This window comes from Calliphora vicina, chromosome 1, assembly GCF_958450345.1.
Source record: "Calliphora vicina chromosome 1, idCalVici1.1, whole genome shotgun sequence".
NCBI classification, from domain to species: Eukaryota; Metazoa; Arthropoda; class Insecta; order Diptera; family Calliphoridae; genus Calliphora; species Calliphora vicina.
The window spans coordinates 36,956,899-36,975,285 of record NC_088780.1 but is presented as its reverse complement, the minus strand read 5'-3'; the positions used below and the strand labels follow the sequence as shown (position 1 = coordinate 36,975,285).

The following is an 18,387-nucleotide window of genomic DNA, read 5'->3' as shown; positions in this document are numbered from 1 at the left end:
TTTTATTATAAACATGAAATTAAAGTATTTTTTTTAATTTTTCTTTTTTCTCATTAATTCTAGATGGTTGGAAGTTTTACGCAGCACTACCCAGACTCAAGATTTTAAAAATATTCACGCTACCACTAATAATTGATGTTAAATGTTAGATTTTATATTTGAAATTGTCTTGGAAAAGTTTTTAACTGTTTTTAAAACACAAGTGTGCAATTTGAGTTAATGTTTTCATTTTTTTTGTAAAAAAAAACAAAAATCCTAATTGGTCAAACTTTAAGTGCCTTAAAGTATTTTTTTAAAAAATATTATTTTAAACAAAATTAACAAAATTATGTGTATTTTATTGTAAAATCCAAAATATTTTAATTTGTGACAAGTTTAGTTAAACTTGGTTTAAACTAATTTCATTTTTTAAATTTCTTTATAAATGTCTTTTAGAAAATAACTTTCTTGTAATTGTAAATACCTATAATATTTTTTTAAATAAACTTTTGTCTTCTTTTTTGTGTTAAAGATTTAAATCATTATGTCTAAAATTTTAAAAATTATATGTTGTCTTCTATATTAAGTTAAACTTGTCATAAAAAACCATATAAATACATATACATACATACATATATTTTTAATATAAATATTTAAACATTAGTATTATGTATACATATTTTTACTAAATAAACAAATTTTCTAAAACCATAAAAACAAAAATATATACATTAAATAACCATTATGTAACAAAAGATGCCTTAAACGAAAAAAAAAATTATAATAATCAAAACTATATTTTTCTACAAAAAAAAATATGCAAATACATATATTTTTAAAACATTAACCACGTCTATAAAGTCTTTATTGAATTAAGTATTATTTTTTTGTATGTACTGTAGTTAGAATGTCTCTATTAACAAAAAAACAAATTATACAATTTTAATAAAAATCATGATAAAAATTATAAAACAAAATATAAATTACAGCATTTATTGTAAAAATAAAAATATCATACATACTTACTATGTACTCTTATTAATAAATAGGAAAATAAACTTTTCAATAAAAAAAAAACCTAATCCTATGTTTTTGTATTTATTTGACATTTGTTTAATTAAAGGTTGAATGAATTAAATAGAGTTAAGAATTAGTCAATTAACTCTCTGGCAGCTGTATGAACCGGAATGAACTTTCGACAACAATGTTTTAGTATACAAATTTGCCCAATTCACAATTGGTGTCGTAGTGTTGTAGCGTTGTATGTCGTAATTTTTTTTATTAATATTTTGTTTTTGTTTCAAAAAATTTTGTTTGGAAAATATTTTTCACAAACAACTTACAACGCTACGACTTCGATTGTGAATTGGGCAATTGATTACATCATTAGATTGGATGTATTTATTAAATACTTAGAATCTCAACCAGTAACTCAAACCAAAAATTAGTTTAAAAATTTTGCACTTGAAAACATGAGTTTTCAAATGGTTAGTATTACTTTTGTATAGAAAAACCAACCTGAGTTAATAATCTACTTCCAGTCCATGGAATTTCCGCGTGTATAGATTGACATAATGTTCTTTAATAAAATCGAGTTGGAATGTTAGCTTTCTGCCTAAAATTATCTAACCATTTGTCTATAATTGTCAAGAGTAAAACTATGAAATTATGCATCGCTAAGACAAAATTTTTCGTGCATCTGTCTTGACGGCAAAAGTCATTAGTCGTTATTTTGATACTCCGCCACCATAATAACAACTAATGACACAAATTCCCAGGTTATCCCAGTCGACCTATACCTTCATTTAGGTAGCTGAACGATTAAATCTTCTTATTAAAATCAAGAATGATAATGGTACTCTACCAGTTTATACGTCCAGTTATAAATGTTTGTATGATCTCCACCATTGTTTGATTAATCTATATAAATAAAAATCAAATGTCGTTCGTTGGTAATTGCATCAGTTGAAAACGGCCGGACCGATTTAAATTTTTTTTTTAAATGTTCATAGTCCAACTTAGGTTTTTACGAAATGAAAAATTGGCCACGTCCACTTTTGTCAATTTATCTAAAATAGGAAAACGGCTACACCGATTTGGCAAACTTGTTTTTTAATTTTCGTAGTAAAATTCGTAACAGAAACAATTCTTTGGAAAATAACTCAAATCTTTAAAAATGGTAGGCCTACAACACCCATTAGGTCGCTTTTCAAGCTCTGACAAAAAGTGTTATTTTGTAGCAGAGAGTTATTAATTAAAATTCGAAAACGAGATCACTAGAAAATATCCATTGAAATAAAATTACTCATTCGTTGTCATACAAAAAAATTAAGTTAGAAGATGCAAACACATTTTTTATATACAGGAATTACCTAAACTTTAAAAATCTAATTAAAAGTATGTATTTCAGTGTTGTCTTCATTCTAAATCCGCTAATAACTTGGCCAATAAGCGTTTAATCCAAAAAAGGTGCTCGATCTGTGGTCACTCATCTTTCTGAACAAAATTAGATATTTTTATAAAAAAAAATCACAATATCCAAATTCGCTAATAACTTGGCCAATAAGCGTTTAATCAAGAAAAGGAGCTGGGGTGTTACTCTCTATTGCGATGCGAAAGAAAAATGGTACAATTGGTACCCTTTATTGCGTTTCGCATCGCACAAAAAAATTAGTTTAAAATGTTTTTATTTCCAAGTTTTGAAATTTCATTTTGTCATTCTTCGCTATTGTTTATTTTGTGGTGCCAGTATTGCTTCTTTTTGCGAAAGCGTTTGCGCAGAAGATACAGAGTACAAAATTGTATTCTTAACGCATTTACCTTTCGCATCGAAATTGCTTTCGCATCGCAGTAGAGAGTAACCCCCCTGGATCTGTGATCACTCATATTTCTGACCAAAAATCGATGTTTTATATAAAAACTCAAAAAATCTAAATTCGTTATAACTTGGCCAATAAGCGTTTAATCAAGAAAAGTAGCTCGATCTTTGATCACTCATATTTCTGGCCAAAATTAGATTACTTATATAAAAACTCAAAATATCTTAATCATTAATAATTGGCCAATAAGCGTTTAATCAAGAAAAGGAGCTCAATCTGTGATCATTCATATTTCTGACCAAAAACCGATTTTTTATATAAAAACTTAAAATATCTATATTCGCTAATAACTTGCCCAATAAGCGTTTTATCATGAAAAGGACTGGATCTGCGATCACTCATATTTCTGAACAAAAATTGATTTTTTATATAAAATCTCAAAATATCTAAATTCGCTAATAACTTGCCCAATATGCGTTTAATCAAGAAAAGGAGCTGGAAATGAGATCACTCATATTTCTGAACAAAAATCTATTTTTTTAAATTCGCTAATAACTTGGCCAATAAGCTTTTAATCAAGAAAATGAGCTGGATCTGTGATCACTCAAAAAACAAATAATTACAAAGAAATATCAATTCCACTTTGAAAATTGAAAGAAATTTTCGTTTTACTTTTTTTGAAGAAGCGAAATACGGAATTAATTCCACTTTCGATCGGAATGGAATTCTGTGACAGGCCTGATAATGTACTGACAATGTCTTTTCTAACAACGTTACAAGACAAAAATTGTAAGTTCACACAGCTGTTATACATTTTCTGAACATTTCTCTGACAATATTGTAAGATTCATAGCTATTCATTGGCCTGTCACAGAATTCCATTCCATTAAAAGGAATACATATTTCTTTAATAATGATACCACTTTCAGTTTTCAAAGTGGAATTGATATTTCATTGTAATTGTTTGTTTTCCTAAATTGTTTAATCAATTTCTGGACCAAAAACTTCACTTTTGTATTAATAAATTCCATGGAATCTGAAGAACCTAAAACGAAATCGATCGTAATAAAAACTACGGAATTGAAACCATTCCGAACAAACTTGTGTGTACTTAAAATCTGATTTTGCTCCCCAAAAACTTAAGCTATCGATATGTGAATTCGCCTTGAAATCAGTTATGTGAAAAATAACTCTAAATCTTTGCCGATAATATCAAATTAATTCCCAAAGTTTAAATACTAAACTTTTTTTCATTATCAGAAAGTAACCAACCTTGTTCCAACTTAAACAAACCTACATAGTGTGGATTAAAAGATTTCTTTAATTTTTTATATTTTTTTTTTAGATTTTAAGTTTATTGATTTCTTATCTTTTTATGTGTTTTTTTTTTTCTTTTTTGCCATATAATTTAATAATGCTTTGCTTCTGTTTTGTTTTATTATTATTATTTTTTTTAATTACATTTATAATAATAGTAATTATAAATTTAAAACATAATTCTAAGTTTTAAGTAGAGAAATAATTTAATTTTTTAGAAAAATGTTGTTTAAAGAGAGAAAACACAAATTAGTTTTAAAAAAATAATGAAAAAGGCTTATAAAAAAATTTTGAAAGAAATTAAATATTTAAAATTAAATCCTGAGAAGGATGAAAAAGAGAGAGATAGGAAAAGAGTGTAGCTTCACTTTAAGATTTCTTTAAAAGAATTCAGAATAAATAATATGTTTAAACAAAAAAATACAATATTATCAAGCTAAATAGGAATTGGAATTGCAAAAGAAAAGAGAAAAAACCAACTACATAATTAAGAAAATAATGACCACAAAATTTTTTTATTATTTTTTAAATATATATATTTTGTTTTTGTATTTTTTTTTTTAATTTTTCAATATATTTAAACATTAATATTTTTATGTTTGTTTTTATTTTTTTAATTTTATTTTTATTTTTAAATGTATTTTGTTTAATGTAGATTTATAAGAGTGTGTGTGTGTTTAGAGGTTGTTTGTTTTTTTTTTTTTTTGGAAATAATGATATTTAATTAATTTATTTTTAATTTAATTCTCTTTTACTTTCAATTAAAACAATGAGTTTTTTTTATTCATATTTAGTTTTTTTTCTTTGTTGTTCTTTATCTTTAATTTTATTTATTTGTTGTTTTTTTTGTTTAATTTGTTTTGGATGCTGCTTCTGCAGTTGCACACATAATATTTAATATTGCTAATAAAGGACGAGGATTTTATAGGAGGAGCAGGAGTTTAAGAAAGAAGGAGGAAAACTAAGTAAAAAAAGCTGCATTTTTCAAATTTAAACCATTTCCTATTGATTGATATTTGTTGTTTTTTGTATTTATTTTCATTTTTTTCTTGCAACATTTCGTTTGAAATGATTTTTACTTTGTATGATTTGCTTGCTTCCTTTTTTCCATTTGGTTGTTGTAGTTGTGTATAAATGTGTGTTATTGTTGTTGGTTGGTTGTTTGTTTGTTTTTATAAAACGGAAATGGTTGCTGTTATTTTTGCTGTTGTTGTTATTGTGGTTTTTGTTGTTGTTGATGTGAATTGAGTATGATGAACTCCAGGTGTACGTACATGTTGTTGTATTTGTTTAAGATTAATTTTCATTAAATTAAAGGCTTTAACGGCTGCAGCGGCGGCGGATGGCTAGTCAATGAAACTTTGTTCGACACAAGCTTTCACTCGTTTCTCGTATTCACGACGATTTTCCTTGTAAAGTTGGGCAGCTGTTGAATTAGCTGGAGAATTTGGATTTGGATCACTCAATAAAGACTGTAATGAAATTAGGAAATAAATAAATGACATTAAAAACAATGTTGTATAATAAAAATTCATGATGAAATTAGAAAATAAGAACTAAACTTTTTGGCACATAATTTTACTTTGCACTAGGGACGAAATAGGCACCTTCAGAATTTCACTTTTAAAATGTCCCACCAATTACTTATATATGAATATACAATGCATAATGTTGAGAGAATCGATTTAAAATTGACCATGCTCCCATATAAAAATCCAAAGTCCCATTTCGAAAGTCCCAATTTTCGTTACGTCTTTTCACATAAAAGCCTGTCACAGAATTCCATTCCGATCAAAAGTGGTATTAATTCATTTTGCTTCTTCAGAAAAAGTAAAACGAAAATTACTTTCGGAATGAAACTACTTTCAGTTCTCAAAGTTGTTTTCTAAAATGTTTAATCAATTTCTGTACCAAAAACTGTATCCTTTAATATGAAAAACGCTGTCAAATTAAAATCAGAAATTCAGAATATTTTTGGAATTAATAAATTACACGGAATCTGAAGAACCTAAAATGAAATCGATGGGAATGAAACTACGGAATTGAAACCATTCCGAACAAAATGTGTGAAAGGCCTGATAATTTTGTTTACAATAAGACTAAAAAATACATTTTTGAAAACTTTGGGATTTAGTGGTTTGTTGCATATATTTCAAAAAAGGAAATTAATTTAAAAAAAAATATTTTTCATACCTTTAAATTGTTTAATGCATGAGATTATTATATGAAATAATCTCATATAATAAATTTTTCGAATTTAAAAAAGTAGTAATTTTAGTACTGTTTTAGAGAAATGTATAAATTACTTTTTTAAGCCTTTCTCGTTGCAAAATATTTAATGCGTGTTGTAATTAAATACATTTTTAGGTAATTTAAAAAAAGTAGTATTTTTAGTACTATTTTAAATATGAAAAACTTTAATATGAATATTTAGTTTGAGAACTGAAAGTGGTTTCATTCCGAAAGAAATTTTCGTTTTAATTTTTCTGAAGAAACGAAATACGAAATTAATTCCACTTTCGATCGGAATGGAATTCTGTGAGATGCCTGATTAGCTGACTTTTTAGATCTCTTTAAAAAGTAGTATTTTCAGTGCTAATTTAAAAATACAATTTTTTTACCTAAAAGTAAAATTTATTTAGCTTTTAGGTATGACTACGTGATTTAGCAGCTTCTTGGAATAATTAAAAAAAAGTAGTAATTTTAGTAGAATTTTAGAATTGAATAAATTCTACCAAAAATCATTTTTATTTGTCATTCAATTTGACTTTTTAGATCTCTTTAAAAAAAGTAGTATTTTCAGTACTATTTTAAAATTAAATATATTTATGAAAAACTAAAATTTTTTAAACTTTTTGTTATGAATAGTAGTAATTTTAGTAGTATTTTAGAAATTACATAATAAAATTTAATTTTTCAAGCCTCGCGCACGGTAAGACATTTAATGCATGTGATTATTTGACTTTTTAGATCATATACAAAATGTAGTGTTTTTAGTTCTACTATTTTAAAACTGAAAAATTTGTACGAAAAATTTAAATTTATAAACCTTTTGCTATGAATAGTTTACTAAATGACAACATTTAATACCTTTTTCGAATAAATTTAAAAAAGTAGTAAATTTATTACCTTTTAACAAAAATAAAAAACTTTTAAGTAACTTTTTAGGTCATTTAATTAAAGTAGTATTTTTATACTATTTTACAAATATAAAAATTCAATAAAATATAAATTGAGAATATGATTAGTTGACTTTTTAAAACACTTTAAAAAAAGTAGTATTTTTAATATTAGTACTAAATTTTCCATGCTTTCAATCTTATATTTTCCTTTATATGTACTAAGTTTTCAATTAAGAATATCAAACAAATTCTGATAAATTCACATTTCCAGTGAAATTATGGTTTTCTGAGAACTTAACATTTTATTGTTAAAATTAAAATTATACACTGCCTTACCTGTATAGATGTTAATATAGCTGATACATCATATGTGGGACTCCATCTATTTTGTAAGATATCCAAACAGATGCCACCATCTGCATAAACATTGGGATGAAATACTTTTGAAACAAATCTCACCGTTGGCGGTTTATTTGGATATTCTTCAGTGAATTCTATTGTTAGTTTAAATGTGCCATCCTCGAATGGTGTATCGTGTGGACCGAAAATCACAGCATTCCATATCATAATATTGTTATCTGTTGGCGCTCCAGAGACACCAGTTGGTGGATCTTCTTGAAGTCTGCAAAAAACACAAAAACAAAATGTTAAATAAATTCTAGAGAAAAATAACAAAATTGTAATTATACAAAAACAAAATTTACATAACTCAATATTCAATTGTGTCAATGCTTCATATGTATATTCATTCATACGTTTGGTTGGAGGAAAGTATTTATGATTCATAAAAGTACTTGTACAAAAGTAAGGGTACAATTGGTGAGGGACATTGGTATAAGGATGAATTGTTAATAGCATATATATGAGAGTACTTACACTTGGCAAACCAGAGTACATATGTACGTACTTTTATTTCTTGCAATTTTAGTTTTGTGTGGTTGGTGTCTGTTTGTCTATAGCTTGCTTTATAATTAATATACACACATATTTTCTATTAAAAGTCAATAACAATTTAAAATGATTTTGTTTGCAATATGCATAAATAAACAATAAATGAATGACTAAAGTCAATCGAATTTTATATATAGTATAGTTTAGATGTAGAAAATACTGTGTGGTATGCAATTGATTGAGACAGTAAATAAAATACAAATTTTAAATGCATTGTTTCATTCAATTGATTTGAAATTTGATATGATCATGTTTGTTTGGTCAAACACATTAAGAATGCAAATTAAGTTTGTTTTCTATTTATTATTTCCAAATATTATTATTCGAAGCCTAATCTATACTACGTACAAAACAATTTAATAACAATGTTGACGTCAATTAGTCAAATATTAACTCGTAATTTCTTAATAATTTATTTTGCATATTTTAAATGACAAAGTCTCTCCTGAAATTTGTTTAGAATTGTAATGACACCAAAAAGATTACAAATGTCTTTAGTTTATAAAATAAAGTTTTGTTAAATTCTGCAAATATACAAAAATACAGAATTTTCTTAAATTTTGAAAATTCAAATACATTTCAAACAAAAGTCCTGAAAATGCCACGAATTAACTATAATCCAACTGAAGAAAATATGAAGAATTAAAATAAGGCAATGTGCAAAGAAGCAAATTAAGAAATAAATTACAAACTCCTAAGAATATCAGCTTAATTTTGTTTAAAAATAGTCGTTGTCGACACAATGTCACGACGACAGAAAAAAAATGGCATATGTTTCGCCGATATCAATTGGTAATTATTGACAGCGTTTTGCACTTTAACCCGACTTATAAAATTCTGTCAATAGTAACCATTTGTTATTGATATCGCCGAACCATATACCATTTTTTTGCTGTCGACGTGACTTTGTGTCGACAACGACTTACAGAATAGGGGGGAATATGTTCACTTTAGACTCAAAAAATGCTTTCATGATGCAAATGCAATTTTTAGAAGCACTTTTGGAAATGTTCTCCAACTAAAAATTATTTTTTTTTTTTCAAATACCCAGCAGCTCTAGGAGCCTGTCTAGTGATTTTACCTATCATTAAGGGCGACAACTAGTTATATAAATAGCTACGAGACTAGTTATTTTAACATTAACACGTGTATGTCCTAAGCATTTTTGACACTATTTGATTACAATGAGACAGTTTAAGAGCTGTTCCAAAGTAGTCAAAGCATTGGATTCACATACCGCTTACATAGAGTCAGTTACGTTACTAGCTGCCTAACTGTTTACTTGATCAGCTACATCAACTAGTTATTTTAATAGGTGCGGATGCTAATTGACCTCAAATAGAAAGTCATATCAAAGACAACTTCTGGAAGTCTTGTAAACAAACCAACCTTCCCCAAACAACACTCCAATAGATAACTTCTGGTGAATAAAATTACTACTTTCTAAAGTACAGTGCAAAATAAAAGTTTAAAGTGACTACAGTCTAGGTTACTTAGAGACGCTAAAGAGACAATTGACTACACGCTAATTTACTTGGGATGTATAAAGTAACCAATTGACTTCTCTCTTTACTGCAAAGAGTACATAAGTGTCAAATGACCCAAATTATATAAATTTGAGTCAGACATTAGTGACAATTACTGTCTATAAGGCATACATTGACAACTTGCTTAACTGCTGGGATAATCTCAAAAAGTGTTTCAATTTAATTATCTTTAATTATTTTTATATTATTTTCTGCATACAACAAAAGCGCATTTATTGAATAAAATATGTTTGTTGTATGTTTTCGTACAAATAAAGTACAATTTCAAATATACAAAACCATTATCTAGAAGTTGGATTTTATCGCCCCGCGAAAAACCTCTTATTAAGAACATTTAAATTGGTCGAGGCAGAAATAGAATATTGTTTTCTTTTCTTTGGCAATATTATGGTGTGGGGCTGCACATCTGGGCAAGGCATGGGTCTAATTCATATCATAAAACATACTATGATTGGAATCCTTACGCTGAGTAAATTTGCTCCTAGTTTGGAGATTACACTACATCAATGCACTAAATCACGCTTCAACGATTTTAACCGAATAAGGTACATTAGGTGGAAGTATAAAACGAATTGTAGAAACAATTAAAAAAATATATAATAAATATATTGTATTAGATCATAATATTTACAAATCATCACACATGCATCACTCTTTCTTTATTATTTTATTTTTTTTTTTGCAATTACTAGATATTTTTACTACACTAATGACGAAATTTCTTTGTTTTAGAGAAAACAAAACAAATTTCCGACAAAAGAATATAAATGCTTATTGAAAAAGAAAGAAATACAATTAATAAATATTATTTTTAAGATGCCACACGACTTGTTTTAGCACCTACACAAAAATTTTGAATTTTAAATGTAAATAAAGGAATTGTTTTCTTAAAAATTGTATAAATTATATATAAAAACAATTTTAAATTTACTAGCTTAATGAATCATGAAATAAGATTGCTGCTATTATAAAAGTAAAATACAAGAAACAAATGCATCATTTAATATAAATTGCATATAAAAATATGAATTTATTTAAAAAATTAATTCATATTTTTAATAAGCTAAATCTAAATTCAGTAAAGAACATTATTTATCTTGTATTATATTAAACAATTTTCATTAGTGTGAACATTGTTCATATAGGTACCTATAATGTTAGAAAATAAATGGCTAAAAGTTGAATGAAGAGTAATAATAATAAAAAATCATATAATAAATGAAATGAACCATCAATTTTAAAATGATTGCATCAGGTGCCATTGTAGTTGGTTGGTTGGTTCATTTGTGAGTTTTGTTGCGAGCATATACAAGTCTAGTATATAGTTGTATTTGAGTGTAATGTGTTCAAAACTATTGCATGTTGGCTTAAAGCCAGACATTAATTTTTTTTTTGTTTTCCTTTATTTTTTCTTTATATTATTACATTTTTCAATTCATTAAAACGTTGAACTTGTTAAAAATAAAGAAAAAGCTTAAACATCTGTCATAGAAATAAAAGAAGACGACGACGACAAGTCAATAAGACTTTTACAAGAAGACCGGCACGGCAGGGCATACTTGTTGAACGTCATCTATTTGTTTAGAAGCGTATATGAAACAGTTTTGCGCCCTTTTTTTAAATATGTGTTTATGAATATTATGAAATAAAAGAAAATTGTTTGCAGTTTGTTCTATGTTTTTTTATTTTTTGTTCATTACATAATAGGTATTTAGTAAAAAAAAAACTTGGAAATTCGTTGATCCTTGCTCCGAAACAAACTGATTTACACTCCGCTAACGATAAATTGAAAATGCTCTTTCGTGGGAAGGAACTTTTGGTTGCTACAGCTGCCGCTGAAATGACACTCTTTGGACGAGTGATACTCTGGTCGTTCCGAAGCGTAGATCCAATTGTCTTGTAGAGTTAATGCACCTCAATTCCAATAAAATTGACAAAAAAAAACAAATATTAATTCAGAAAACACAAATTTAGTTCATGATTTAGAAAAAAAACAAATTCTCCACTCTTTGTTCTCTTGTTTCAATATCAGGCCATTAGTTTTGACTATAAAACCTCTTTTATAAAGTTGTAATAAAATAAAACTGCTTTAAAACCTTTTTAGCCTGCATTTTATTTTATTTAATTTCATAATTTGTCTACTCTCTTGTGAACTGATGACCTTTCTTTGATAAACAACTAGTACGAAATATTTAAATTATAATACAATGTTTATTTTAGTATCATATCATGATTATAAATTTCATATATACATAGGTATATGTATTACTAGTTGCAAAACAAAAATTGCGTGTTTTAATTTTATAAAAAGAAATATTTTTATAGACGCAAATTATAACAAATCATTTCTTGCCATCTTTTTCAATTTCTTTTAAAATAAAATAAAAAGAAAAACTAATAGTTTTAATAGAACAAGAGGTAAATAAATATTTGTTTATTTTTAGGGGTTGGGTGAATAGTAAACAATAAATTAATCATAGAAAATTGACCTACAAAATGTCATTTATTTTAATATTAATGAAAGATAAAGTAAGTATGTATAACAAAGATATTTAATATCATAATGTACCTATATAAATAAACGTTTAAGAATATCTCAAAGTTAGACATATAGACGTTTTCAAAAATGATTATGAAAAATGTAGAAAACGTTATCTATTTGAGATATAAAAACATTTCAGATAATGAAGATAAATTTAAACAAAGTATCATAAATTCAATAACAAACTATAAAAAGTACAGCTAAAGTGAATCTGAATCCGATTCCCATCATAGTATCATAGTATTGCCAAAGACAAACTTGACTATCTTATTTGTGCACTTGGGTTTCAATCCTTTTTATTCGGTACCTTATTTGTGTACTTGAAGTTAAGTCCTTTTTCCTTCGGTCATCTTACAAATATTCTCCCATCAATGCCTCTTGAATTATATTTGAATTCATCCCAAAAGAGAACAGTATTCCATTTCTGTTTCGACCAGTTTAAATGTTCTTAGGCAAATTGTATACGATTTGTATGGCGGGTGATATTAAATCAAGACCGGCCTCATATGCCCTATGGCAAACAGTTCAAAAATTAAAGGCCGACCATATGATACCCTATACCTGTTATATGAATTTGTTTTGGATATGTTTATAATTAAGATATTTATGAGAGCTTAACTATTTTCAGATAGGGCAGTTGTATGGGGGCTAGGAGAAATAATGGACCGATTCTAACCAAATTCAATAGGCTTATTCCTTGGCAATATAAACGGTTGTGCCAAATTCTGTCGAATTATCTTTAAAATTGCGAACTGTAGTTTGATTACAAGGTTTACATAGACGGACGGACATCGCTCAATCAACTCAGAAAGTGATCCTGAGCAAATTGGTATACTATAAGATGAGTGTTAGGACAATATTTCTGCACGTTACAAACATCAACCCTAATTTCTAATTATCTTTTGTTTATTTTCTATTGTCATATTACTGGAACCAGCTGATTCACATGGGTATAATCTGTGGGTTCCAAACTTTACTTAAAATAGCTGAAATTTAATATATTTTAAACCACTATTTAAAATATATTAATAAAAATAGTGGATAAATTTTTATCATGATAAACTTCAAAATGTTTGTCAAGATAAAAAATTATATGGTATAGTCTCCATTTATTAGTATTATTGCTTCGTTATGACAAAATTGTTAGTGCTTTTGCTCAGACAACTTTGTCTTAACAGACGTCATTAATTGTTATGATAAATATTTGTCAAGTATAGACAGGGGGTAATAGAAAACCTAGTAAATTTATCTTAGAAATATACATTTATATTTGTTAAAAGTTGTATTTAACAGATTACATCTATCAACGATTTAATAAATTTGTATCATAGTTGATTATTATCTGTATTAAAATAAATTTCAACTTACATAAATAAACGAAATAAAAAATACCTATTTTGGTAAAAGCTCAAGTTTTTTAAAAAGTTAGCAAAGACCGAGTCGATATATTCCATTTCTATTCTCTCTTTTATTATAAAATATGTTGCATTAAAAATGTATAATAAACAAATTATTGGGGGCCTTTGTTAGCACAGCACAGATGTATACGATAAACTAATTTGACAGTATACAAAAATAATAAACTTATACATTCAATTAAAACCAATGTACCTATGTACATGATAAATGTAAACAAATCCACTAAATTGACAATATGCATATGACCTTCAAATGTTGACGATGATGATTGTTTATAAAACAAAACTGTTACAAAAATATACATAATATAATTAACAAAATCATCCTTGACATTTTTCTAGGCAACAAGAAACATCCTTGAAAATAAAACAACAAAACTATAATACAATAAAAAAACCAAGGGAATATACGAAACAGAAGCAAAAGCTAAAGACACAAATTAAGAAAACAAAAAAAAAAAAACAAGTACAATAAAACTGGGAAAGAAAATTAAATAAAATTCAAAAATATATAAAAAAACAGGGATGAGTCAACTAAATAAAAGACAAACATATAAATAAAGAGACAAATGGGAGACTTTTAGAGAAAAAAAAGGCAATTGCCAAAATTAATGAAATTCTTCTTAAGTAAATATTTTGTTTTTGTCATGTTTATATACATATATATGTATCAACAAAACAATAAATAATAAAATAATACTAGGAAAACAAAAATAATAAATAGAAAATTCGGGAAGTAAATTAGTTTTTATACCAACAAAAAAAAACTAAAGAATTGCTAAACAAATTTAAAAAAAATATATTCCAAAACATAAATAAAAAAGAGAATAGGCAAATTGGAAAAAAACTGACAACCAAAAACAAAATATACTGAAAAACACTGGCGAAAACACAAGTGTGAGGGAGAGAAAGAGATCTTGTGCACACCAACACAATTACATATTTTTACAATTTATTTGAATTATCTCAAGGGGAGCAGAAGGGGGGTAAAGAAATTACAGCACAAAATAAAAATCACACGTAATTTATCTTTTTAGAGAAAATTTTATGCACAATAAAATGCACACACAAATAATCAACCGAAATAGATAGCAATTAGGAAAATCTCGTTATATTTACAAACAGTTTTTGCGTTTTAATTTAAAGAACTAAATGTTTTGTTTCAATAGATTTCAATTATTCATTATACATACCTTTTAAAATCTCTCATAAGACGTCTGCGTGCGGGTGTCGACATTTTCTAAAAACTTTTTGTGTTGTTTAACCAAAAAAGTGGTGGCCTTTTTTATGTTAAAATTTTCTTTTATTTGTTAATAACACAAAACGCAATTAATTTGTTGTAGTATTTCTCTTTCACTTTTTTTCTCCTTATAATTGTTTTGTCGTTACGAATTCCTACAAAAATAATAATAATTCAGTCTTTTTGCCTTTTGATTTCTCTTCTTAACACACTTCAAAAGTTTCTATTTGGCGTTTTCTTCACGTCTTCAACATATCACGAACAAAATTTAACTAAAAATCAACGAAAGTTTTTACATGTATTGACAAAAAGCACACACATAAACACACACACACATGCAAACTCCGACAAACATTTGCTAACAGTGTTGCCACACAAAAAATGCTTTTATATTTATTATTTAGTTTTTAATTTACAAATAGAAATATGTCTAACTATAAAGGAAAACATACAAAAGACTACATAAATCCAATATATATATTCAATTTAACCACTAATAAATTAAATTATTATAAATTATATTTTTAAGTCTTTCGTATACGATCTATATAGCTCTGGCAACACTTATGACTTAAAAACAATCAGCACACATTCACATGCATTCAATCGTATATCCATTTTTTATCTCGAAAGAAGAAAGAGAGCAATATATACAATGAATTTAAGCTTTTGCTTAAACCTTTATTAGTAAGAAAAGGCAAGCTATACAAACTACAATAAAAAAAATAATTGCAAATATTTTTCCAATGTTAACATTTTTTAATTTCTCTTATTGGACTTTTAATTTTTCTTTAAATGTCTTCTTTTATAAATGTTTTTTAAGTTACAAATTATGCCTTTTAAAAGATTATTATTAGAGAAATCATACTAATATTGTTTTAACACAGCACACGCTATAAAATATGACACAAAAATATGAAACTGCCGAACAATTAAAGTTAAATATTTAATTTTCATGCAAAAAAAACACCAAAGAAGAATGACAGAAAGAAATCTGGAGTAAAAGAGACAAACGATTACATTTAAGTGAGTTAAATATATTAACTATAAGGAAATTTGCATCTGGCAATACTTGCTTACTTTGTTTTATTAATTTTTGATCAGGGCTGGGAGTTAAATCCAAATTTTTATTCATTATTTGTATCTCATGATATAATAAATCAACAACGTATATCACCAACTTACATTACCCACGTCTACTGTAATAACACACCAACGATTATTGTGTGACCATTTTGGAGGAACCCAGTATTTTTTGGAACTGATCTTTTCTTCCAAAAACTGCATATTTTCATAAAATATGCACAGCTCATTACGATCCGCTTCATATGTCTCCGGTAATAAATCAGAAACGTTTTTTTTATAACTACTTTGGAGAAACCCAGTTTCGCCACGATTCGCTTCTTTTGTTTCAACATTTCCTACTTAATACGTGCAGCGAGCCACTCTTCATGTCTCCCGTATTAAATCTGCCATTTTTTTTGTAACCATTTTGGAGAATCGCAATTTTAAGCATTACTATTTTATGTAGTTTTCAAAAACTGCATTCATAATCTTTATTGTTTATATCTAGCGAAGTTCCAATTCATTTTATTAAAAAATTAAAGTATTTTTGTTCTTATTACCAAGGTTTTAAAGGGAGGTCCAAAAGGAAACTTTTCCAAATATTCAATTAATTCACAATCCAAAATATTGTTTAAGAAATTTGTATTTTATTAATACTTATATACTTTTTCTACTTTCCTTATTGAACATTATACTAGCCATCACTCGTAATAAGGCTGAATAATAAATAATAACTTGGTTATTTTACTTCCAGTTTTATAATACCCAAAATAACCTCTATTGTGGCTCATTACTAAAAAATGCAACTCTACATTATAATGGTTGACAACTTGACAGTTCTCATACAATTTTCTTTTTCACTCATTCTACTCCAATTAGAGAGAAGAGAGGCTTTGTACAGTTTCAATTAATTTGTTTACATTTTACAAATCAACATTCTTAAAGAAACGAAATAAATAAAAAAATATAATATAAGGCGATTTGAATTAAACAAAAACTAAATAAATATAAAATTTAAACTAAATTAAATAAAAAGGTAAAGAAGCACATGAAAAATGAGTAGAATTAGATGAAAATAAAGCCAGTTTTAAATATACAAAAAACCAGGGCGTGTTCCAAAAAAATTAAAAACATGATGAATGAAATTTGAGTGTATTTGTTGTTGTTGAGACATGAATGAGACAGACTTTCAAAAGAAATTAACGAAAATATTTAAAGAAATGTATTAAGAAAGTTTGGAAAACTTAGTATTTTATTTACTTCTAGCAATATGGTGGTGTTAAATTCTTGCTGGTCTCCTATTATATGGTCGAACAATGTTAAGACAGGCAGCTATGCGGTGGCAGCTTATACGGCTGCTCTTTCGGTGGTTATGATTACAATGGTAATTGGTAAATCATTATGAATTAGTTTGGTTTTTATGTTATGCTTTTAAATCTTGCAGGTGATTTATATGTTGTCTGGTGGTGAATCTTCTCAGTTATATTCTCCATTATTTGAAACTGACATACGCAGCTCCATGCCCATAGTGGGTGGCTTCTTCATATTTTATTTTGTTTTAATTATTGTAGCCTCCTTTTTAGTGGTATATGGCATTAAAATAAGGCAAGTCTGGGAAATGCATTAACATATTTACAGAATGTTATATTATTTTTAAAATAATTTTCGTTAATTTAGTGTCAGAGGCTGGCTTTTACCTTGGTTAATCGTAGTGGGTGTTGCTATATGTTTCCAACTGATTTTTGGTTTATGGCTTATAGGTGGCTACTACATTTATGTAAGTTTTTCTTTCATTTTATAAATTAATAAAACTAAAGTTTAATATAAATTTATTTTTCTTATAGCTGGATCAAACCTTTTCCGCTTTAATAAACTTCTGCTGGATGGCCTATAATGTAATTTATTTGGAATACCCCAACTTATAAAATTTTTCATTGAATATTTTAATTGATCGTTCTTTCTTTTCTTTTCAGTTCTATTGTTGGCTGTGTGTTTTCTCGCAGTATCAAATCTTTTTACATATTCAAAATCCCAATATTGAGCTGTTAATGCCTTAATCATTTGAATTGCAAAAATTCCAGTTTTGTTCAAATTATTTTAGTTAATCCATAATTATTTTGCATATAGGCATTTCAATGACACATTTTCAGTGTAAATTGCAATTGTAACTTAGTATTTTTTATTAACATTTAAAACAATTAAGACTATATATTTTTTTTAAAACATTCCGTCCATTTAATGTGAAAATATAATAAAATAAGTTGCGTGGCCTTTAACATGTCATAGTGTTCCAAAATCTTATTAATATGTATGCAATTGTAGTTTTTATAAAAATTACTTATAGTAAAGTATATTATATTAAAATATAAAATTTACAATTAAAAAAA

At 26.6% G+C, this 18,387-nt stretch overlaps 3 protein-coding genes across 5 annotated transcripts in view; 2 read left to right on the top strand and 1 right to left on the bottom strand.

Moving 5' to 3' along the window:
- Positions 1-1,061, top strand: part of Cdep (Chondrocyte-derived ezrin-like domain containing protein) — a 94,248-nt gene extending 93,187 nt beyond the window's left edge. For all 3 annotated transcript variants that reach the window (XM_065508740.1, XM_065508732.1, XM_065508724.1), the window contains exon 14: positions 64-1,061. In XM_065508740.1, the coding sequence (XP_065364812.1) occupies positions 64-136 (73 nt within the window). In that variant the 3' untranslated portion in view covers positions 137-1,061. The remainder of the gene's footprint in view (positions 1-63) is intronic.
- Positions 1,062-4,799: 3,738 nt separating this feature from the next.
- On the bottom strand, positions 4,800-15,242 carry Ubc6 (ubiquitin conjugating enzyme 6). Its single transcript, XM_065508712.1, has 3 exons — positions 14,889-15,242; positions 7,574-7,859; positions 4,800-5,587 (listed from the first exon to the last, which is right to left on the bottom strand). Exons 1-3 carry the CDS (start codon positions 14,930-14,932, stop codon positions 5,462-5,464), a joined length of 456 nt encoding a protein of 151 aa, XP_065364784.1. The 5' UTR covers positions 14,933-15,242; the 3' UTR covers positions 4,800-5,461.
- A 1,632-nt stretch (positions 15,243-16,874) lies between these two features.
- Positions 16,875-18,387, top strand: pasi1 (pasiflora 1). The gene is made up of 6 exons (XM_065498378.1): positions 16,875-17,036; positions 17,267-17,384; positions 17,445-17,605; positions 17,678-17,777; positions 17,845-17,895; positions 17,974-18,387. The coding sequence occupies exons 2-6, from the start codon at positions 17,271-17,273 to the stop codon at positions 18,055-18,057; spliced, it is 510 nt and encodes a 169-aa protein (XP_065354450.1). The 5' UTR covers positions 16,875-17,036; positions 17,267-17,270; the 3' UTR covers positions 18,058-18,387.